At 37.8% G+C, this 25,536-nt stretch overlaps 1 protein-coding gene across 2 annotated transcripts in view; it reads right to left on the bottom strand.

Moving 5' to 3' along the window:
- PRCP (prolylcarboxypeptidase) overlaps window positions 1–25,536 on the bottom strand; it is an 81,700-nt gene that overhangs the window by 14,010 nt on the left and 42,154 nt on the right. Inside the window, exons 4-7 of one of the 2 annotated variants that reach the window (XM_065936993.1) lie at window positions 19,521–19,622; window positions 15,648–15,829; window positions 15,237–15,394; window positions 14,288–14,460 (exon numbers count right to left, since the gene is read on the bottom strand). In XM_065936993.1, coding sequence (XP_065793065.1) covers window positions 14,288–14,460; window positions 15,237–15,394; window positions 15,648–15,829; window positions 19,521–19,622 — 615 coding nt within the window. The remainder of the gene's footprint in view (window positions 1–14,287; window positions 14,461–15,236; window positions 15,395–15,647; window positions 15,830–19,520; window positions 19,623–25,536) is intronic. The other variant, XM_065936994.1, reaches the window with a different exon arrangement.

Below are 25,536 nucleotides of genomic sequence, written 5' to 3'. Positions count from 1 at the left end.
GTCAACATCCCAAAAGGGAGAACCTTAGTTCTTTGATTCAGGCTGACTAGAAGCCAGACTCTCAAGCATCGGTTTTTAAAAATATGCAAATATATACAGTCCTGCGGGACTGCAGGCATGAGTCCTGTTGGCCACCAGAGTCGGATGATCTGGAAGTGTCCACTGAGCAGTCACAAAAAAATGGGCTCCAGGTAAGTGTATGAGCTCTTTTCTAGGTGATAACAGCAAGGCAGAGTGAAAGCACCAAGATGGCATCCACAGCCTACATTCTTTAAGAGCAGCCTTAAAGGACACTAAACATATGTCAAACCTGAAGCCTGTCCTGCAGGCAGAAGCTCCAAACTAGCAAAGAAGTCTCTTTCACAAAAATACTGGGCAGTGTGCCCCAACCTGCTGTCTGCGCAGTGCCCTGAGGGTGGCAAACTGTCAAGAATCATATCTCCAATTACACAGTCTCATGGGACCCAAGAATGCAAGCCGTAATCCATCCCCAGCCACCAGGGCCAGGTGATTAAGGGGTGTCCCAAGGGTGGCAGCCATAAAAACTGGAGCATCAAATATAAAAACCAGGATGCCAGACATATGTAAAGCTCCCTTCCAGGAAACACTTGCAGTCTGGAACATGGCAATAGGAAAAAAAAAACCAAAACAAAATCAGGATCCTTGAAAAGACAAAGAAAATTAACAAGTCTTTAGCCAGAGTGAGCAAAAAAAAAGAGAACTCAAATAAATAAAATAAGAACTGAAAGAGAAGATACTACAGTTGATACCACAAGAATACAAAGGAACATAGCAAACGACTATTATAGCATGTTATTGATATAACTTGATGATAATTATGTCACCAAATTCAACAACGAGAAGAAATGGATAAATTCCTAGAAACATGCAACCTATCAAGAATGAATCATGATGAAACAGAAAATCTGAACAGGCTGAATACTAGTAAGGAGACTAAATCGGTAACCAAAAACCTTCGAAAAAACAAAAGTCTAGGACCAAATGGTTTCCCTGGTGTAGTCTACCAAACATTCAAGGAAGAATTAATATCAATCCTTCCTAAATTATTCCCAAAAAAATAGAAGAGGAAGGAACACTTCCAAGTTCATTTTACAAGGCCAGCATTACCCTGATACCAAAACTAGTAAGACTGCCACAAGAAAAGAAAATTACAGGCCAATATCTCTGATGACCACAGATGCAAAAGTCCTCAACAAAATATTAGCAAATTGAAATCAAATATACATTAAAAGGATCATACACCATGATTGAATAGGATGTATCCAGAGATTCAAGGATGGTTCAACATCCACAAATAAGTCAATGTGAACAACCATATTAACAAAATAAAGGATAAAAATCATATGATCATCTTAATAGATGCTAAAGAAGTATTTGACAAAAATTAACAGCCATTTATAATAAAAACTCTCAACAAGGTGGGCATAGAGGGCACATACTTCAACATATAAAGGTTATACATGGCAAGCCCAGAGCAAGCACCATACACAACAGTGAAAAGCTGAAAGCTTTTCCTCTAAGGTCAGGAACAAGACAATGATGTCCACACTCATCACTTTTATTCAACATAGTACTGGAAGTCCTAGCCAGAGAATCTAAGTGAGAAAAAGAAATAAAAGGCATCTAAATCTGAAAGGAATAAGTAAAACTGTCTCTATTTTCAGATGACATGAAATTATATATAGAAAACCAAAAAGTCTCCATCAAAAAACTGTTAGAGGAAATTCCCTGGAGGTTCAGAGGTTACAACTCTGTACTTTCACTGCAGCAGGCACTGGTTCAATCTCTGGTCAAAGAACTAAGATTCTGCAAGCTCTGTGGTGTGGCAAAAAAAGAAAAGCTGTTAGAAAAATTAATGAATCCATTAAGAAAAATCTATGACTTTTCAAGATACAAAATAAAGTTTCAAGATACAAAATCAACATACAAAAATCTGTTGCATTTCTATATGCTAATAATGAACTATTAGAAAGAGAAATTAATAAAACAGTCCCATTTACAATTACATTAATAAGAATAAAATACCTGAGAGGAAGTATTTTAGATATGGAAGACCTGTATATTAAAAAATATACAAGGGACTTCCCTGGTAGTCCAGTGATTAAGACTGCACCTTCCAATTCGGGGAAAAGGGTTTGATCCCTGGTCAGAGAACTAAGGTCTCACATGACACAGAGTGCAACCAAATTTTTTTATATACAAAACATTAATTAAAAAAATGAAGATAAATGAAAATATATTTCATGCTCATGGAATGGAAGAATTAATATTGTTAAAATATCCATACACCAAGCAATATACAGATTCAATGCTATCCCTACTAAAATTCCAATGGCTTTTTCACAGAAATAAAATTTAAAAACCTGTGTGGAGCCATAAAAGACCCCAAATGGATAAAGCAATCTTGAGAAAGAGAAATGCCAGAGGCATCACACACTCTGATTTCAAACTATATTACAAAGCTATTTTAATTAAAACAATATGGTATTGGCATAAAAACAGACACAGAATAGAGAAACCAGAAATAAACCAATGCATATATGATCGATTAACTTATGACAAAGAAGTGAAGAATATACAATGGGGGAAAAACAGTCTCTTAATAAATAGTATTGGGAACACTGGACAGCCACATGCAAAACAGTGAAACTGGATGTCTATTTTACACCAAACACAAAAATTAACTCAAGTTGAATGACTTGAATATAAGACCTGAAACCATAAAATTCACAAAAAAAAACACAGGTAGTAAGCTCCTTGACATAGATCTTAGCAATGATTTTTTAAATCTGACACCAAAAGCAATAGCAGCAAAAGCAAAACTAAACAAGTGGGATTACATCAAAGTGAAAGGCTCCTGCATAGCAAAGGGAACCATCAACAAATGAAAAGTCAGCCTACTGAATGGGAGAAAATATCTGCAAATCATATATCTGATAAGGGGCTAACATCCAAAATATGTAAGAACTCAAACAACTCAACAGCCAAAAAACAAAAAAATCTGATTAAGAAATGGGCAGAAGATCTGAACAGATACTTTTCCAAAGAAGACATACAGATGGCCAACCGGTATATAAAAAGATGCTCCACATCATTAATTAAAAGGAAAATGCAAATCAAGAGTACAATGAGATGTCACCTCACATCTATAAGAATGGCTATTATCAAAAGGAAAAGTAGCAACAAGTGTTGGCAAGGATGTGGAGAAAAGGGAATCCTTGTGCACTATTGGTAGGAATGTAAACTGATACATCACTATGGAAAACAGTATGGTAGTTCCTCGAAAATTTAGAATTGCCATATAATCCAGCAATCCCACTTCTGGGAATTTACCCACAGAAAAGAAAAACACTAATCTAAAAAGATATATGCATCTCCATGTTCATTGTAGCATTATTTACAATGACATAGGTCTTGGCAGTGATTTTCCAAGATATGGAAACAATCTAAGAGTTCATTAGTGCATGAATAAATAAGAGAGATATGGTACATATATACAATGGAATATTATTATGCCATTAAAAAGAATGAAATCTTGCCATTTGTGACAACATGGATAGACTTTAAGGGCATTATGCTATGTGAAATCAGTAAAACAAAGACAAATATTGTAAGATTGCTCATATGTAGAATCTAAAAAAAAACCTTTTAATTTAAAAATCCAAAAAAAATAAACAACTAAAAAATAAAATAAATAAAAATAAAAATCCAAGCTAATAAATAAAAAGAACAGATTAGTGGCTGTTCTTAGTGGCTGCCCTCCTCCTGTCCAGAGACAGGAGGAGGGCAGCAGTGGAGAGAAATAGATAAACTGGTTTTTTGTTTGTTTGTTTAGTTTTAATAAATTAAATTTAAAAAAATTAAATCACATCACAGTATTCAGGAAGAAGTGTACTGATGTCTGCAACACACATAATGAATTTAAAAAATAAGATAGAAGGAAAGATATATAGAGGGGTGGATAAGTGAATATATATATTATAAGCAAATACAATATAGCAAAAATTGTTGTTGTATAGTAGCCCAGTCATGTCCAACTCTTTGTGACCCCATGGTCTGCAGCACGCCAGGCCTCCCTGTCCCTCACCATCTTCCAAAGTTTGCTCAAGTTCATGTCCATTACAAAATGAACAAAATGTTACTTACTTTTTCACAATAAAACATTGGGCCACCAATAGACCTAATGAAACTTAAAAGCTTTTGCACAACAAAAGAAACTATAAGCAAGGTGAAAAGACAGCCCTCAGATTGGAAGAAAATAATAGCAAACAGACAACCAACAGACAAAGGATTAATCTCAAAAATATACAAGCAACTCCTGCAACTCAATTCCAGAAAAATAAATGACCCAATCAAGAAATGGGCCAAAGAACTAAACAGACATTTCTCCAAAGAAGACATACAGATGGCTAACAAACACATAAAAAGATGCTCAACATCACTCATTATCAGAGAAATGCAAATCAAAACCACAATGAGGTACCATTACACGCCAGTCAGGATGGCTGCTATCCAAAAGTCTACAAGCAATAAATGCTGGAGAGGGTGTGGAGAAAAGGGAACCCTCTTACACTGTTGGTGGGAATGCAAACTAGTACAGCCACTGTGGAGAACAGTGTGGAGATTTCTTAAAAAAAACTGGAAATAGAACTACTATATGACCCAGCAATCCCACTTCTGGGCACACACACCAAGGAAACCAGATCTGAAAGAGACACGTGCACCCCAATGTTCATCACAGCACTGTTTATAATAGCCAGGACATGGAAGCAACCTAGATGCCCATCAGCAGACAAATGGATAAGGAAGCTGTGGTACATATACACCATGGAATATCACTCAGCCGTTAAAAAGAATTCATTTGAATCAGTTCTAATGAGATGGATGAAACTGGAGCTCATTATACAGAGTGAAGTAAGCCAGAAAGATAAAGAACATTACAGCATACTAACACATATATATGGAATTTAGAAAGATGGTAATGATAAGCCTATATGCAAAACAGAAAAAGAGACACAGATGTACAGAACAGACTTTTGGACTCTGTGGGAGAAGGCGAGGGTGGGATGTTTCGAGAGAACAGCATGTATATTATCTATAGTGAAACAGATCACCAGCCCAGGTGGGATGCATGAGACAAGTGCTCAGGCCTGGTGCACTGGGAAGACCCAGAGGGATCGGGTAGAGAGGGAGGTGGGAGGGGGGATCAGGATGGGGAATACATGTAAATCCATGGCTGATTCATGTCAATGTATGACAAAACCCACTACAATATTGTAAAGTAATTAGCCTTCAACTAATAAAAATAAATGAAAAAAAAATTGGGTCTCCAACTAATAACAATAAATGAAAAAAAAAAAAAAAACATTGGGGAAAATCATAGGCAACAGAATCAGTTGAAATAGGGACAATAGCAACAACAGCAATAGCTACTAATTATTGATTGCTGGGTTTACAAATATTACATCATTTAATCCTCCAACAATCTCACTAGATATATATTTGTCTACTAGTTCACATGAACAAACTGATTCTTAGGTTAAATCACTTTATTCAAAGTCATTGAGTTAGTAAATGGTAGAACTTAAGAGTCTTTCAACCCCAGGTCTCTCTGGTTGTAAAACATACATCTTATCTATTATGCAGTTTAGGAGGCATCCCCTTGTAAAACTGCAAACACCTCAATGGCAAAAAAAAAAAAAAAAAAATACATTAAGCTTGCATCCTCTATTAACATCTTGACATGTATTCAGTGATCTGATCTCCTCTCATTTCATACAGAAAAGATACATACAAAAAGGCAAGTTCTGACAAAAAAGACAGGTCCAGAGAAGATGGAGCCAGGCAAGAAAGAACCCAGCTACCCCACTTTAGAGAGAAATTCTGGGCAGCAGGAGCAACAAGGCCTCATCTAGTGACACGCTCCCACAGTCAGGAAAGGTGATCACTGCAAAAGGAGATGAGCAGTCACAAGCAAAGCTGATCTCTCATCACAGTTCTGCCTAGGACCAGCTTCCAGCAACACCTTCCTGAGAGAAAGGGAAACTTGAAAAGACAGAAAAAATGAATTACAGGGAAATTTTAATACCTCTACCCAAATTTATTTGGCACAACAATATGTCTATGGAATGTTAAATGATACTTTGTGAAAAAAGATTTTAGAAATCAAATAATTTTAGGAAATGTTGTAGCAGCAAATGTGAACAGTATTCTTAACTATAGGATTTCTCAGAGCCTTTAACATGCTCAACAGCAATGTGACTTTCCAAAAGTGTGATACAATGTTATTATTCTCAATAAGTTTTTGGAAACTCTGAGCATGAGAGAGTCAAAAATTAAGATTCACAAACTTATCAAGTCTAAAGCAATAAGAAAATGAAAGCTGAAGAAAACAGGCAAAAGAGTGTTTTACTATTCTGACAACTCTCAATCATTCATGATAAGTCAAAAATACCTAATTGTATAGCCCTTTTCTCAGACAATGTTCCTGAGACATAAGCCAATCAGAAATTCTCAAGAATATATGAAAATCAAGAACTAATCATAGAATTATTAAACTATCTACTGCCATGCAATAGACCATGCATAGCAAAGACCATCACTCTTTCCTGCATGTGGATTCCCCCAGCAGACTCAGGTCTTTCAAAACGCAGCAGGGGACCCCGGAGCAGACCCATGGGATGCAGAGAAGAGCATTATGTTCAAGCACGGCATGGCCGATGAGGCAGGGTGACAGCGCAAGCTGGGCAGAGGGAGAAGGGGGTGCTGATGTGCAGCAACAAGCAGCCTAAAACTCTTGAAGAGAACAGTAACAAGTGAGTGTGACTCACATGCTGGCATCAGATCCCCTCTCAGAGCAAGAACACTGGGCCTCTGTCAGGCAAAGAAAAAGAGTCCCCATGAATAGCCATCTCTGCAAACAGCAGTTACTGTCACTCCCTAAAAGACACAAGCATGGCTGGAGACCGGCACCAGCTGACAATACTTGGGTTTTGGCAGCCCCACTTACACAGAGAGAACATCATGATCAGAAACTTGGCCTCTGCTGATAGAAATTCCATGTCCAGATTAAGGGCAATCCTGCGCCCACTGTCCTCTGTGAGGTCAGAGCACCCTTGGAGTACCTGTGTCCAGTTCTGAGCACCACACTCTAATAAGGACAATGACCAACATGAGAAAAATCAGAAGGCAGCAATCAGCATGGGGAGTTGAGGACAAATTGGTAATTTGTATCATTTCCAATCTTTTATTATTATAAATAAGGCCATAATAAATATCCTTGAGGTTAAATCTATCTACCCTTGTTTTCTTGAGATAAATTCTTAGAGGAATTACTGGCTTGAAAGAAAAACATTTTTAAGTCTTTTGCTACATGTCAAAGTACCCTATAGAAAGGAAATATCAATTTATAATGCTACCAGTATGCTAGATAGAAGGCCTGGAAAATATCACTTAAAATTTGTTTGCCATAGATCGATGGCGCTAGTGGTAAAGAATCTGTCTGCCAAAGCAGGAGACATAAGAGACGTGGGTTTGATCCCTGGTTTGGGAAGATACTCTGGATAAGGAAATGGCAACCCACTCCAGTATTCTTGCCTGGAAAATCCCATAGACAGAGGATCCTGGTGGGCTACAGTCCACAGGGTCACAAAGAGCAGTACATGACTGAAGCAACATATCACTTAGCAAGGCTAGATAGAAGGCCCGAAAAATATCACTTAAAATATGTTTGCCACAAATTTCCTGGTGGCCCAGGGGTTAGGACTCAGCACTCTCACTACTGGGGCCCTGAGTTCCATCCCTGATCAGGGAACTAAAATCCCATAAGCCACACAGTGTGGTCAAACAAAAAATAAGTGAAATAAGATAATTTGATTATTTTAGGTGTTTCTAAATTTCCCTTCTAACACAAAGATTCTGTGAGTCTTAGCATCATCCTCTAGCTTAAAAGACACACTTCCTAACATATCTATACGTACAGCTGACCCTTGAAAAACACAGGTTTAAACTGAGTGGGTCCATTTATAAAGATTTTTCTCAATAAATATACAGTCAGCCCTCCATTGCCACAAGTTTGGTATCCGTGGGTGGAAATTTCCATCTGAGGCTGGCTGAATCCACTTATGGGAAGCCCATGGATAAAGAGGCCTACTAACCCTACTTCCCGTTGTTTAGTCACTGAGTTGTGTTCGACTCTTCTGCGACCGCATGGACTGTAACCCACCAGGATCCTCTGTCCATGGGATTTCCCAAGCAAGAATACTGGGGTGGGTTTCCTTCTGCAGAGGATCTTCCTAACCCAGGGACTGAACCCACGGCTCCTGCATCAGCAGGTGGGTTCTTTACCAGGGAAGTCCACTGACTGTACTCAGTACATAGTACCCATGCACTATGCCATTTTATATAAGGGACTTGAGCATCCATGGATTTTTGTAGAAACATGGGCTCCTGGTACCAATCCCCTGAAGATACCATGGATACTAAAGGAAGACTGTATTCTATTAAGAATTTTGGGGTAGCCAAGAGTGAATAAGGTTTTCCCCAAAACACGTATATTAGCAAAACCTCAGCACCATTCCCATGTTTATTCAAAAACTAGTAGTTCAAAAGAAGATATTCATAACCTTTTGTTAAACTACTATATGATGTATAAAATACCTATGTAAATGTTAAGTTGAATCATATGATATTGTCATGTTTATGAGTCAAACACAAATACTGGCATATTTGGTTCAATCTCATATAATATTTCAGCTTAAGCCTGAAATTTGCAATTATTACCCATATGACTTGGTCCATTAATTATTTACTTAGGGACTGTGATCTAATCAAAGAAAAATTCTCTGCCAACCACTTCTATTCAAAATACTCAGCATTGAGATAGCCCCTGTATTATAAAGCAGAAGAATTGATGCTTTTGAACTGTGATGTTGGAGAAGACTCTTCAGAGTCCCTTGGACTGCAAGGCGATCCAACCAGTCCATCCTAAAGGAGATCAGTCCTGGGTGTTCACTGGAAGGACTGATGCTGAAGCTGAAACTCCAATACTTTGGCCACCTGATGTGTAGAGCTGACTCATTTGAAAAGACCCTGATGCTGGAAAAGATTGAGGGCAGGAGAAGAAGGGGACAACAGAGGATGAGATGGTTGGATGGCATCACCGACTCAATGGACATGGGTTTGGGTGGGCTCTGGGAGTTGGGATGGACAGGGAGGTCTGGTGTGCTGCAGTTCATGGGGTCACAAAGAGTCAGACATGACTGAGTGACTGAATTAATTAATTATACTGTCTATTTATTTTGTAGACACTAACAAACAGTACCTTCTAAACAATTTCTACATATGGCATAGCATTCCTACTTAGACCATAAGTCCACTGATATGGGAATAGCTGGAGCTGAATCTGCTAGTAAAACTATTGACTATTCCTTGAGGTCAGGTGTTTTCCCTACAGTGACCCAGGGAGAAACATAATAACCACCCCCACGTCACAGAGAAGGAAATAAGCTCAGAGAGGTCTGACTACAGATACGCAAATTTAAAACAGTGAATACAGGTTCTGAACCCAGAATCTGGCTACAAACTCTTGGTACAACAATGTCTTCTTGATATGTATATATAGTAACAATCATATGCATATAACTAGCATCAATTTAGTGCTTGTGAGGCTGCCAGGTCTAACACCATGACAGGCAGCCCAGACCTAAGTTTAGATTTCCCCCGAAATGGTAAGATTCCCTACCCCCATCAGGCCACCTGGAGCCAGCCAATCAACATGCGCCCAGTAAGAAAAAGGGAACCTATCAGGGGAAAGCTGAAAAGCCTGCGAACGCCCAAGTTTGAAAAAAGCCCGAGAAGGTTTAAGCCAATAAGATTACTTTGCAAACATGTAACCAATCCGCTTAAGCCAGCTACCAACTGCTTATGCTCACCCTATAAATTTGTGTAACAGCTTGGGCTCAGCGCTTTCTGACCCTGCACCACTGCGTTGGTTGTGGCAGTAAGCCCTGACTCGAGTCAGCAATAAACTTCCCTTTTTTTGCGAGTTGCATTATCTTGGAAGCCTTCTCTCTTCCCACTCGGGGATTCGGACATCGGGCATAACAGTGCTTACCATACAGCAGGTCCTATTAAATGCTCATAACAACTCTAATAAACATTATAAATACTTTATCCCCATTTTGCCGATGAGGAAACCAAAGCAGAGAGAGGTTAAGAAACTTCGGGGAAGTCATACAACCAGAAAGTAACAGAACCGGGATTCAAATGCAGAACACTCTGAAGATACCATTTGTAACCACTACACTGCACACACTCAACTCTGAAGTCACAGTATAAGAGTCAAGTAACAACAAAAAAGGTACCTAAACATACCTGCAGCCTCATGCTTAATTTTAAAAAAATTTTTTTTTATTCTTATGTTACAGTTTTCTAAGTGCATTTGTTTTAGGTAAAAACTTAGAGAAGGGATTCTGTGGCAATATAAAATTACAAAAAACTTTTATTAAGAAATAGTAAAAACAAAACTGTAAAGCCAGTGGAGTAAAATGAGGTTTAAGAAATGGACAGATTTAATTCACTTTCTATTTCCTAGAACAAATGTGAGCATTCAGGAAAAAAACATAATAAGAGCATAAGAGGTCCATTTTAATAATTCTGTTTTAAATAGTGGAGATATCATGGAGATAGTAGAACACTGTAATGTCAGTTCCAAACTCATCAGCTCTTAACCCAAATATAATGCTATGTACACCAGAGAAAGTAAAGATAATGAGTTGTTTAAAAGCTTTAAGTGTCCCTCTACCTATGAAGATAAGCATTTGAATAAAAGAAACAAAAAGAAGGCAAAGAAATGCTTTTAAAGAAGATAGGTCAAAAAAAAAACAAAAAAAACCCTATCTCTTCTCAGAGAGTATGGCCCATCCACATTAGAGAAAGGATTAAGCAGATACATTCAGCTTTTCTAACAGATTTTCTTTCTCTAAGGCTTCAATACCCCTCTCACACTCACTCAGATAATCACATTAGTTTTGTCATTAAAAGCTCCCTTTTCATAGAATGCACCTAAACCGCTTAAACCACCCAGAGAGGTCGAATACATTATCAAACACCAAGACAAACAGAAGAGATTTTCCATCTTATGTCTTATTATTTCACTGTATCTATCTGCATGCTCAGGAAGCTAAGCCAAAAGATGTGGTGAGTTAGCAGCTGAAAAATGATTCCAAAATAAACAAACTATAGTATCCTTTACCACTGCTCTTGAAGCTGAGAACTGAGAGCTAGCAGTTTTTATGCTGACAGAGCAGTCAAATGACAGAGGGGTTTTCTATTTCCTTTTCTCCTCTTCCTTGTGTTCTATCAGCCAAGGCCGTTATTATTTCTGCATGAATGTTGCAGCTTCTGTTAACAGTAAACAAAAGCAAATGGAGTCTGAGTGTGCATGGTTCAAACATAAATTAGAAACAATGATACTTGAGTTGACGTGGAAAATGGCATTTAGACACTCCATATGGATACTTCAGAACCGTGCAAGTCCAGGCAGCACTGGAAATCACCTGCATTTTTTCATAACTATTACATATCATCTCACCATCCTAAGCTTGAGCTACAGACTCAGAAAAGGACCGCTGTTTGTTAGTCCTTTAAAAAGGAGGAAGTGTATCAGAGGGAGGAGGAGTCCTGGTTAAATGGAACTATCCAAGTGAAAGAGCAGTCTCCAACTGGGTAGTGTTCCAGGGATTAGGGGGTTGGGAGAACAGAGAGGGGGTCAAGAAAGGAGAAACAGAATGAACAGTGAAAGAAAGTGATCTGAAACTAAAAGCTTGGGAGGGAGACATGTAGTGGAAAAATTCTGAAATCAGATAGGATAAAATCAGAGATAGATGGAGGCAAAGAAAGTTTTTCAAGTAAGAGGCAAAGAGAGGTTACTTTTGGTGGTTTGCAGGCAGGAAACAGATTTATAAACATACCATAAACAATCAAGAGTTCCTTAGTAAATCAAAAGAAAGGATAAAGTTGGTAACAAAACAAAACAAAAAAAACTGAAGGAAATAACAAGTCCTAGATAAAAGAAGTAAAAGGTGATTATGAGGCAAAGGCACAAAGTTACTTTGCCTTAAAAATAAACTTTTAAAATATATATATGCACACAAAAGATAAAAAAGACTGTGCTAAATCAAAAACACATGACAAAATATTTGAGATATACTACACTAATTTTGAGTGATTACTTAGGAGAAAGACAAGACTATATAATTACAGTTAAGATTCAATAGCAAAATATCTCAAAAGGAATATTAAAGATGCACAGACAAAACCAGTTAGGCTGTTTACGGTTCCAAATCATAAATGAACATTAAAAAGATGTATTCCTCTGGCACTTTTCCTAAGTTGTGTCAGCAAACTACAGGCCCCAGGCCAAAGCCAGCCACTGCCTGTTTTATAAATACTGTTGGAACATAGCCTTTCTCATTCATTTAAATATTGTCTGTGGTCACTTTCTTGCCAAAGCTACAAAGCTGAGTAGCTGTCACAGAAACTATGCAGCTCACAAAGCCTAAAATATTTACTATCTAGTCCTTTACAGATAAAGTTTGCCAACCCTTATTCTAAATAACAAGGGAAGTCCCCATATGTTTTATCATCTGACAACTCATTCTCCAAATGGGCATAAAGATGTAAATGTAATTCTGACTCTGTACACAGAGTATAAAGTTAAGTCTGATAGTTGTCACACTGCGGCCAGCAATCTACCCAACTCTTCCCTCAAGTATTCCATTAATAGTTCAGTGCAATACGTGAGAAGATCATGGGCTCTGAACAATGGTAGACTTGCATTCAAAACCACTTCTACTACCTCTTAGTAGAGCTTAAATTTCTTCTCCATAAAACTGGAATTATAACTCTTGACTGTGGGGATTAAATGAGATAGTATACATGAAAGTGCTTTATAAATATAAAATAATATAGAAAGATAAGACATTATTAGCACCTATAAATTTATGGAGACTAATGGTTTCAGATTTAGTTTTTTCTCATTATTTTGATATAGGTTTTCTTACCATGTGAAAGAGATCTACTCTTTAAAATAATTTTGTAGTGTCAAAATTCAATTTAATTCAAATACACATTTACCTCTGGTTTGCTATGTGCAGGATACCCACTGACCATTCTACTTTTTAGATGAAGAAAAATATCTCTAGTAGCAAATGATCTTGTTTCATTTGGGTTACAAAGTTTTAAGCAAGGTGTGCATTTAATAACTCAAAAGGACAGCTAAATTTAAATTGCTTCTGAAATCTGGTTCTTACACTACCAATTCTCTATACATTTACAGCACTCGTTCTAGCTGTAGAATCTGTTATATTCTCTGAATTTAATAACCATCAAGTTGGCCAGCCTTTGTTTCTAAAACTATGAGGAATGCTCTTTACAAAGGAATGCTTAACAAGAATACATACAATAAAGAATTCTGGCATGAAATGAACTTTAAATTTTATTGTGTCATGTTTCTCTAAATTTTCCAGAGCGTTTTCACATCCAATATTTTATTTGATCCTCAGCACAACCCTACTGAGAATGTAAGTATCATTATCCCATTCTGCAGAGGAAGACACGGAGGCCTAAGAAGAGGAGAGACTTGCCAAGACCACACAGCTGGTAGAGGGTGGCTCTGGATAAGGATCCAGAGTCAGTGCTCTTTGTACTCTACCTTGCTGTATGTACGTAGCCTTTATGATGTCTCTAGTACTTGGAATGTACATTCAGCAGTTGACTGAATCATAGCACCATGATAGCAGCTCCCATTTATCAAGCACTGACCATGTATTAGGTATAGCTCTATGTGACTCACATATACAAATTGTATGTATGAAGTATACAGCACAGAATTGGGCACACAGTAACTATTCCATTAACAGCAACTATTGGTCTTATTTCTAAGAGTTAGTCTTTAGTTCTAAGAGTTGCAATTCATACAACTCTGTAATCTATGCATTTTACTCCATTATTTAAATGAGGAAACTGAAGTTCAGAAGAGCTAGGTAACACATCCAAGTTTGAGTAAAACCAGGATTCCTACCTAGGTTTGAGATTAGACTAATTCCAGAGTCCCCTTGTCACTGGGACTTCCTCTGATGCTAAAAGTCAGAGAATGCACCAAAAAAAAAGCGGGGGGCGGGGGGGGGGGAGGGGGGGGCGGGTGGAGGCGGTGAAGAGAGAGAAGTATGTTATTAAAAGTGATGAAAGGATATCTTCCTGTTACCTTGACAGGCCAAGCAGGCAAAGGCTGTAAAAAGTTGGACTCGTAAGGGTAGTCCACCATTGCCAGATTCACCCAGGTTTCAGAGATCCAGTCTTTCAAATGCTGAACATCCTGCCATTTTGTTAATGGAGTGCATAAGTGAAGGGCCTCAGAAAGCCAACGCAAGCCAGGGCCTGAGAATAGAGTCACATTGTTGGAATCTAAAAAGCACCACTCAACAGAAGGGTTTTACAGATCATTTATTCTTCACCTGTGTTTTAGAAAGCTCAGTCTCCTATGCAGTTTCTCCAAAAAGGTTTTTTCAACATTCAACAAAATATCTTTAGAGCAACTGGTTAATCTCATGATAGATAAGTTGCCTATCTTCGTGGGGCTTATCAGAGTTAGTATTCTCAATCACTGTCATGTGTAAATAAACAAATGAAACACTATAGAGCAAGGAGAATGCATAAACTACACCTAAATAAAACAAATGGATTTATCCCACAGTGTTGAGTAAAAGAGAGCAGAGACAAAAAAATACATGCTATGCAATTCCGATTATTAAAAAATTTAAGAGTAAGCAAAGTTAATTTACGGTTCTGGTATTCAGGATAGTAACTGGTTTGATAAGCACAGAGGTAGTATCTGTAAAGAGCCAGAGGGGATTTGGGGGTGGGGGGGGTGGGTTTCCTGATCTGCATGCTGAATACCCTATGTATTCACTTTGCAAAAATTCACCAAGCTGTATATCTTGATTTGTGTACTTTTCTATATGTTATACTTGGCAAATGTAAAGTATGTATACTTGTTATATGTAAAGTAAAATAAAGGAAGTGTTAGTCGTTCAGTCATGTATGTTATATTTAAAAAAAAGTTTACTGAAAAAGTGGAAAGTGTTAGATTTAGCACTTAGAAGGTACAAAAAAAAACCCCAAAACATGATTCCATCCTCTTAATTAAAGCTTACCCTTTTTCGCAAGTCGACTAATGGCATCCCAGGACCTGCGGATACTCTCTGAACAATTTGGGCCACTTCTGCCAAAATCTGTAGTTACAATCTTCATAAATGTGTCACAAGGCACCAGATTATTAAACTGCCAGATGGGGGCAGAGGATGCAAGAGCTCTAAATGGTAAGAAGATCAAAAGAAACAGAAAAGAAAAAAATGTAACTCACATAATTCAAGTTTTAAAATTGAAACTGATACTGAACAAGAGTGGTGAGAAAAATCTACAACTCTTAGTAAAACAGAAATTAAAAATCTCAGTACAATAGAATAGGATATGTTTTATCTCCCCCCGCCAAAAAAAAAAAACCACTCTATGTTCGCTTTGCCAATCATTAAGAAAGTGCTCACATCCAACATAAATGAATTTACCCAACCACCAAATGAGGATACTTCATCCTGAACCAGGCTGCAAGCATGCCACCATAAGAGCCCCCTAGGGCAATGACAGGTTGATTTCTAGCTCCTGGGATTGTTCTTTTCAAGTATTTGATTAACTTTGCAAAATCAGCGAGAGCTTGCTCTGTTGTCAGAAAATTCAAGTGTCTGGAATCCTAAAGAAAAATAACAAAGCACATGGGTATAAATGTGCATATAATAGCAGCTTAGGCATAACACAGATCCAGAAAAAAGCCAGATAAGCTTTTCTCCAAACAGAATTTCTAGGCAACTGAGTTAAAACACCCAGTTAAAGCATTAGCACTGCTAATTTAAACTCATGGAAAAGTGATTTCAAGTTTGTGGGAAGAAAATAAGGTATTTTTGCATTCAAATGTAATTTCTATTAAATGCTATTTACCAAAGATTTTGCTGAAGTAGTAGAAACAACAAAGACAAATCGTAAGTAACATTTAACAACAGATGTGAGAGCATACAATACTAATTTTAACAGACAACTATTCTATTATAATTTTTATTTCAAATCTTGAAACATTTACAAAGGCTACCACATAAAGCAAAGGTAAACTAAATCCTGTGAAAAATGGAAGTAAGAATAATCAGCAAAAATAAAACATCCTTCCTCATCAGAAAGATTATTATGTCTGATAAACCAACAACTGGAATAAGTCAGCCTGCCTGTTGTACAACTATAAAATTGGAGTTAAGAAAAAAAAACATATGGAACAACCTTTTTCAGACATTGGAAAAGCAACACAAGACTTTGATTCCTGAGAGAAGAATGTCGTTGTTCAGTCGCCAAATAGTGTCCGACTCTTTGCGACCCCATGGACTGCAGCACTCGAGGCCTCCCTGTCCCTCACCATCTCCCCGAGTTTGCCCAAGTTCATGTCCATTGAATCAGTGATGCCATCCAACTATCTGATCCTCTGTCACCCTCTTTTCCTTCTACCTTCGATCTTTCCCAGCATCAGGGTCTTTCCCAACGAGTCAGCTGTTTGCATCAGGTGGCCAAAGGATTGGCGTTTCAGCTTCAACATCAGTCCTTCCAAAGAGTATTCAGGGTTGATTTCCTTTAAGATTGACTGGTTTGATCTCCTTGCTTTACAAGGGACTCTTAAGAGTCTTCTTCAGCACACAGTTCAAAAGCATCAATTCTCTAGCATTTTTAAAGTCTAGCTCTCACATCTGTACATGACTACTGGAAACACCATAGCCGTGACTTACTTACTCAGGAAGTAAGTTCCATGATCATCTAGTTCTCTGCCTAGGGATAATTTCCTCACTGCGGTGTAGGAAGGTGGAACTCAAATGGAGTCCTGCTAAGCTGAGAAGATTAAAGAAGAGTCTCCTTTTAAAAGGTGAAGCCTAATTCTTCCCCATTTGAACTTGGTTTGGACTTAGTGACTTGGTTCTAACACAAATAGAATGTGGCAGAAATGATATACGACTTCCAAAGTCTGGTCATAAAAAGCATTGTAGGTGGACTTCCCTGGTGGCCCACTGGGTAAGACTTCACCTTCCAAAGCAGGGGGTGTGGGCTTGATTCCTGCTTGGAGAGCTAAAAGCCCACATATGCATGCATGCTAAGTCGCTTCAGCTGTATCCGACTCTTTGTGACCCTGTGGACTGAAGCCCACATGACTTGCAGCCAAAAAACCAAAACATAATACAGAAGTGATATTGTAATAAATTCAATAAAGACTTAAAAAAAAAAAAAGCACTGCAGTTTCCACCTTGCTCTCTTAGATGGCCAACTTTGAGGGAAGCTAGCTGTCATGTCATGAAGCCACTCAAGTAGGCCTTTGGAAAATCCCAAGAGAGGACAAACTAAAGCATCTTGCTAACACCCAGCACCAATCTGTCACTCATGTGGATCCTCCATATAAGCAGAGAGGGTCCTCCAGCCTCAGTCAAGCCTTCAGATGACTGAAGCACTAAATGACATCTTAACCTCATGAGATCCCCTGAAACAGAACTACCTAGTTGAGTCACCCCAAATTCCTTACCCACAGGAACTGGAAAATAATAAATGTTTATTGTTGTTTTAAGCCACTAAAGTTTGAGGTAAATTGTCATGTAGCAACAGATAACTAACACAGTCACATATCCATCAGACTATCCTATTTAACCTTCATATTTTGGTCTCACAAAGGAGTCCATATTTTGGACTCCTCCCATCACCTGGTATATTTTGGAACCACAGAGGCCCATCTTTCCTCTCTCCTATGCATGTCACTTACTCCTTTAACCTTTCCTCTCATCCAAGATGTATGTTCTCTGACTTCTTAACCTCTCTCTCATGGTCTGTCACTATTCTTTACTTTTAGTTTTCATGGCACGATGTATAGTTGAGTGCAGTTTTTTCCCAATCCCATGCAATTGCAATATTCCCCCATGCTACTAACAAATTCTGCGAGCACATGAAGGGAAGGAAGCATAGCACAGAGAGCCCTCACCTCCTTTTTCCTAGTAGAGTATGGACCACAAGGAACTAGGAAAGGAGGTTGTGTTTTTATCTGTAACAAACTACTTTTCAATGGTTTCAAAACCTGTCAACTTCCCTAATCAGATAATTATGCAAAATAATAAACTAAAGAATAGAGTTTCCCATGCAATCTAACAAATATCAGCAAATCACTCTGGTTTTCATTTATAACACAAGAACTTTTTATTTATTTATTTATAAGATAACAAAATTTCTGAAAATAAAAATTTCTTTCAAAACAGGAAGCCTAGAAAATGACTGACCCAAGTTCCTCTAACTCAGATTTCTCCAAAATCATGGTATGGAGATTTCCCTGGTGGTCCATTCACCTTCCAAAGTAGGGTGTACAGGTTCGATCCCTGGTCAGGGAACTAAGATCCCACATGAATTAGGGCCAAAAATAACAAAACATAAAACAGAAGTAGTGTTACAAGAAATTCAATTGAAGACTTAAAAAAAAAAGTGATCCACATTTAAAAAAAAAAAAAGAAAGAAATCTTTTTTAAAAAATGCCTGGTATGTGTATAAAGGTGGTATACATCATGATCCTAGGTAGTGCACAAACATTTTTACTTTAATACTTGTTCTATTTCAATATAGCTTATCAAAAATAGTACATAAAGCCTTTATCAAGAGAGTACTAAGTCTGAAAAGTAAGTTGCTAAAAGAAAAATAGTGAATAATACAGATGGCAAATCCATATAGTCAGAAACACATGGGTAGTAGATAAGTGACTCAGCTGAGGAAAGGGTGTCTTGGCTTATTAAAGCGTAGATTTGTGGTCAAGGCCAAAGTTCCCTGAGAGAAAAGAAAGGCTAGGAGGGAATCTAGTGACTAGCTGACCTCTCTGAATCATAGAGATGATCTGTCCTTATTTTACTGAAAAACACCTTACTAAACAAGCATTTGTGAACTCCTAACATTTTTTCCAGTGATAGACCCAATAATTTACATATATAACTTATAAAGAGGATTATTTACTGATATTTTTAAACAATGAAAAGTTCCCTCCAGTCTCCACATTCTTAGATTAAGATTTACCTGGCAAAGGCTAGCCTCATCACATTGAGTTAAAGACTGATCAATACTATAAAAATGGTAATGATATCATTTTTAAAATAATTTTTAAAATTATTTTTAAAATAATATGATTATTTAAAAAATAATACAATTTTAAAAATTGAGGCTTTAAAATTATATATGAAATTATAAATGAAGTTATATATGAAAAGGTTTCAAATATATGAAAAGGTTAAATACAAGTTACTGAAATTTCAGGCAGTCAAGTTAAAGATATCATTTTTCTTACAGTGGAACATGTAGTTAGAAAATGTCCTAAATGTAAAAGACACTCTTACCGAGAAGGAGTCAGTACCAAAGGGCAGGGACTCCCCATAGTACCGATGTTCAGCAAACACCAACATGGCTTTCATTTCCTCAGCTATGTCCCACATGAACCCCTAGGAGGAATTTACAAATTCAAAGGGTAAAATTAGGATGCAAAAAAGGTCTTAATTTTTTTTGCAACTCATATGAAATGAATGTTAAACCATAACAAAAAGAGTTCTCTGAGAATCTGGACAATTCATATTTGTGCTACAGATAAATGATATAACTGTTTCATTGTTGCACATCCATCTCACACTGTATCAGAGTGGAACAATTCAAAATAAGACCACGTTGCACAACTACCAATCATTCCAACTCTCCTTATTCTGACACTCTAGCCTCAGAGTCAACATTATGTCTAAAATAGCCTTCAAACTGCACTGTGTCCCAAAGAATATAGGAAAGAGCAGGATAACTAAGCTATCTGCCTACTCACAAATAACTTTTATTTATAACATAAAAGACAACAGTACAAATAAACATACTGGACTCCCCTGGGTTTTGTATTAATCTTATACACATGAAGATAAATAATAGCTAACAATAGCTAGTATTAACTGAGTGCTTACAATTCATTAAATACCATTCTAAGCACTTTATATGTATCAATTCACTTAATTATCATAACAATCTAAGAGATGGGTACTTTGATTATTAATCTTATTTACATGAAGATAAATAGTAGCTAACAACAGCTAGTATTAATTGAGTGCTTACAGCTCATTAAAAACCATTCTAAACATTTTACATATACTAATTCACTTAGTTATCACAATCTAAAAGATAGGCACTTTGATTATCTCTACTTAACAGGTAAGGACACAGTTTAAACAACCTGTGACAGTCACAGAACGAGAAAGTGGCAGAGCCAGCCTTCAAGCACATGCCACCTAGCTCCAGAATACAATCATCAAGTGCAAACTTCCTTATTTCCACAAATAATGCTGGTCATTAATCAACAGCGGCAATTTTTTCACTTACCTAAAGTTGTGACCTCAGAATCCTTCTTAACAAAGCATTCTAGGTGGCCAAAGTCAATTAACTAGATTTAAATTTGTTGTTTTTATTTAGTCTTTTCCGACCCCATGGACTGTAGCCCACCAAGCTCCTCTGTCAGTGGGATTTCCCAAGCAAGAATACTAAAGGTGGTTGCCATTTCCTTCTCCAAGGGATCTTGCAGACCCAGGGATTGAACTCACATTTCCTGCATTGGCAGGCAGATTCTTCACTACTGAGCCACCAGGGAAGTCCCAGATTTAGATTTAGCATAGATTACAACTGCTTGTCATTCCTAGTGCACATTATTGCTTTTTAATGAGCTCTTATTCCTTTACAAGGACTGAGTGAAAGTGTTAGTCACCCAGTTGGTCCAACTCTTTATGATCCCATGGACTGTAGCCCACCAGGCTCCTCTGTTCATGGAATTCTCTAGGCAAGAATCCTGGAGTAGATTGCCATTCCATTCTCCAGGCGATCTACCCAACCAAGGGATCAAACCTGGGTCTTCTGCATTGTAGATAGATTCTTCACCACTTAGCCACCTGGGAAGCTCCTAACAAAGACTAAGACAAAATTTTTGTTTGTCTTAACCAATAAATGAACAATTAAAAGAGCTGTATGCATGTGAGGACGGAGAGTTTAACCTGATATTTGTGATGGTTTCAATAACCCCATTTTCTCTCTTAACACCTTGCTCATTTCCTACCCCTGCCATGTATCTAGAGACACTGTACCCCAGCTCAAGATGCCCTCCTCTGCCTGCCCTCTTGATGACTTGCTGATCACGCCCTCCTATCAATACCAGTCTCAATAGGTATGGATCTCTATTACTTTGTTGCAATATTTGCTTATCTGTGTCTGATCCTACCAGAATATGAGTTTCTTAACAGTAAGGATCATCCAACAAAGTAATCAGAAGAGTTGACCTCAGGTTTTGAGAGGAAGCAAATGTATTAATTTGGACGTGAGCTACCCCGCGTCCAAGGTCAGGAGCGGGGGCCATGAGGAGATACCCCATGTCCAAGGTAAAAAGCAGCCGTAAAGAGATACCCCACGTCCAAGGTAAGACAAACCCAAGTAAGAAGGTAGGTGCTGAGAGAGGGCATCAGAGGGCAGACAGATTGAAACCATAATCACAGACAACTAGTGAATCTGATCACATGGACCACAGCCTTGTCTAACTCAATGAAACTAAGCCATGCCATGTGGGGCCACCCAAGATGGTCAGGTCATGGTGGAGAGGTCTGACAGAATGTGCTTCACTGGAGAAGGGAATGGCAAACCACCTCATATTCTTACCTTGAGAAACCCATGAACAGTATGAAACGGCAAAAAGATAGGACACTGAAGATGAACTTTCCAGGTCGGTAGCTACCCAATATGCAACTGGAAAGCAGTGGAGAAATAATACCAGAAAGAATGAACAGATGGAGCCAAAGCAAGAACAACACCCAGTTGTGGATGTGACTGGTGATGGAAGCAAGGTTCAATGCTGGAAAGAGCAATATTGCATAGGAACCTGGAACATTAGGTCCATGAATCAAGGCAAATTGGAAGTGGTCAAACAGGAGACAGCAAGAGTGAACGTTGACATTCTAGGAATCAGTGAACTAAAATGGGCCGGAATGGGTGAATTTAACTCATATGACCATTATATCTACTACTGTGGGCAGATATCCCTTAGAAGAAATGGAGTAGACATCATAGTCAACAAAAGAGTCTGAAATGCAGTACTTGGATGGAATCTTGAAAATAACAGAATGATTTCTGTTCATTTCCAAGGCAAACCATTCAATATCATGGTAATCCAAGGCTATGCCCCAACCAGTAATGCTGAAGAAGCTGAAGCTGAACAGTTCTATAAAGACCTACAAGACCTTTAAGAACTAACACCCAAAAAAGATGTCCTTTTCATTATAGGGGACTGGAATGCAAAGTAGGGAGTAAAGAAACACCTGGAATAACAGGCACATTTGGCCTTGGGCTGCAAAATGAAGAAGGGCAAAGGATAATAGAGTTTTGCCAAGAGAACACACTGGTCATAGCAAACACCCTCTTCCAACAACACAAGACTACACATGGACATCACCAGATGGCCAACACAGAAATCAGATTGATTATATTCTTTGCAGCCAAAGACGGAGAAACTCTATACAGTCAGTAAAAATAAGACCGGGACCTGACTGTGGCTCAGATCATGAACTCCTTATTGCCAAATTCAGATTTAAATTGAAGAAAGTAGGGAAAACCACTAGACCATTCAGGTAACACCTAAATCAAATCCCTTATGATTATACAGTGGAAGTGAGAAATAGATTTAAAGGACTAGATCTGATAGACAGAGTGCCTGATGAACTATGGACAGAGGTTCATGACATTGTACAGCAGACAGGGATCAAGACCATCCCCAAGAAAAAGAAATGCAAAAAAGCAAAATGGCTGTCTGAGGAGGCCTTACAAATAGCTGTGAAAAGAAGAGAAGCGAAAAGCAAAGGAGAAAAGGAAAGATATTCCCATTTGAATTCAGAGTTGCAAAGAATAGCAAGGAGAGAAAAGAAAGCCTTCCTCAGCGATCAATGCAAAGAAATAGAGAAAAACAATAGAATGGGAAAAACTAGAGAACTCTTCAAGAAAGTTAGAGATACCAAGGGAACATTTCACACAAAGATGGGCTCAATAAAGGACAGAAATGGTATGGGCCTAACAGAAGCAGAAGATATTAGGAAGAGGTGGCAAGAATATACAGAAGAATTGTACAAAAAAGATCTTCACAATCCAGATAATCACGATGGTGTGATCACTCACCTAGAGCCAGACATCCTGGAATGTGAAGTCAAGTGGGCCTTAGGAAGCATCACTATGAACAAAGCTAGTGGAGGTGATGGAATTTCAGCTGAGCTATTTCAAATCCTGAAATATGATGCTGTGAAAGTGCTGTACTCAATATGTCAGCAAATTTGGAAAACTCAGCAGTGGCCACAGGACTGGAAAAGGTCAGTTTTCATCCCAATCCCAAAGAAAGGCAAGGCCAAAGAATGCTCAAGCTACCACACAATTGTACTCATCTCACACACTAGTAAAGTAATGCTCAAAATTCTCCAAGACAGGCTTCAACAATATGTGAACCATGAACTTCCAGATGTTCAAGCTGGTTTTAGAAAAGGGAGAAGAACCAGAGATCAAACTGCCAACATCCGCTGGATCACCGAAAAAGCAAGAGAGTTCCAGAAAAACATCTATTTCTGCTTTATTTACTATGCCAAAGCCTTTGACTGTGTGGATCACAACAAACTGTGGAAAATTCTGAAAGAGATGGGAATACCAGACCACCTGACCTGTCTCTTGAGAAACCTATATGCAGGTCAGGAAGCAACAGTTAGAACTGGACATGGAACAACGGACTGGTTCCAAATAGGAAAAGGAGTATGTCAAGGCTGTATATTGTCACCCTGCTTATTTAACTTATATGCGAGTACATCATGAGAAATGCTGAGCTGGAAGAAGCACAAGCTGGAACCAAGATCGCCAGGAGAAATATCAATAACCTCAGATATACAGATGACACCACTCTTATGGCAGAAAATGAAGAACTAAAGAGCCTCTTAATGAAGGTGAAAGAGGAGAGTGAAAAAGTTGGCTTAAGGCTCAACATTCAGAAAACTAAGATCATGGCATCCAGTCCCATCACTTCATGGCAAATAGATGAAGAAACAGTGGAAATAGTGCCTGACTTTTTTTGGGGGGGGTTTCAAAATCACTGCAGATGGTGATTGCAGCCATAAAATTAAAAGACGCTTACTCCTTGGAAGGCAAGTTATGACCAACCTAGACAGCATATTAAAAAGCAGAGATATTACTTTGTCAACAAAGGTCCATCTAGTCAAGGCTATGGTTTTTCCAGTAGTCATGTATGGATGTGAGAGTTGGACTATAACGAAAGCTGAGTGCTGAAGAATTGATGCTTTTGAATTGTGGTGTTGGAGAAGACCCGTGGCTTTGGCTTAAAAGAGCAATCGCACAAGAAAGAGAAAGGGAGACAAGGCAGCCTCAGTTGTTTCACAGAATTACAGAGCAGGAATCTCATGGAAAACAAATTCTGATTTCAGCTGTCACTCATTTAAGAGAAACAGATATCCACGATCTCAGTTCTTATGGAATTATTTTCTTTTCAACTAACATATATAGACTAATAACATCCTAAGGAATGTTATTTCCTAAGGAAATAATTAGAAAAATGGAATACAATAACACAACATAATTGGGTTCATATCTTTGCTTTTAATGTAGTTCAGTTCATCATTTACTAAGATCTTCTGAATACCAAGCACCATGTCAGACATTGGCAGTGGAGAAAATATGATTCAGTCCCCACCCTAAGGTAGTTCACAGACTAGCTTTCTGGTATAAAGCTGACATTTTCTAGTCTTAGCTCTGACTGATTAAAAAGGAAAATTTCTTCCTTTCATGTGTCTTAATTAAGTTTTATTAACAGATTTAAGCATTATTATAAAAGAAGATAGAATATATAGTCAGAGAAGCAAGCTAACAGCTACAGTATTTTTTATCCTCACAAATATAAGAAAAATAGTACAACAGGAAAGCTAAAATATATCTACCTTTGCCCACCCTATTTGAAAATCAAACTTGCATTTTTTTTCTTATTTGCACTGGTTTTGTTTAAATTTTATTAATTAATTCATTTAACAAATATTTATTGAGTACTATATGCCTAACACAGTCCTGGATCTAGGATACACCACTGAACAAGCAAATAAAAATTCCTGCCCTTGTGTTCTCATTCTAGACTGTAATAATAACAATAAACTATATTTATTACATAGTTATGACATCCCTACTCCCATTTCTCCCATATCCTTGTTCAATTGTGAAATAAGCTGGGATATTTTTTCATCTTTTAAAATTCAGTTGTCTAAAAATAGTATCACATTTCATTCTTTTCACATATAATTCTTTAAGGCTGAACAG

The sequence above is a fragment of the Muntiacus reevesi genome, chromosome 5 (genome assembly GCF_963930625.1).
Source record: "Muntiacus reevesi chromosome 5, mMunRee1.1, whole genome shotgun sequence".
Lineage (NCBI taxonomy): Eukaryota > Metazoa > Chordata > Mammalia > Artiodactyla > Cervidae > Muntiacus > Muntiacus reevesi.
The sequence above is the reverse complement of the archived record's forward strand: the minus strand, read 5'-3'. Positions and strand labels throughout refer to the sequence as shown.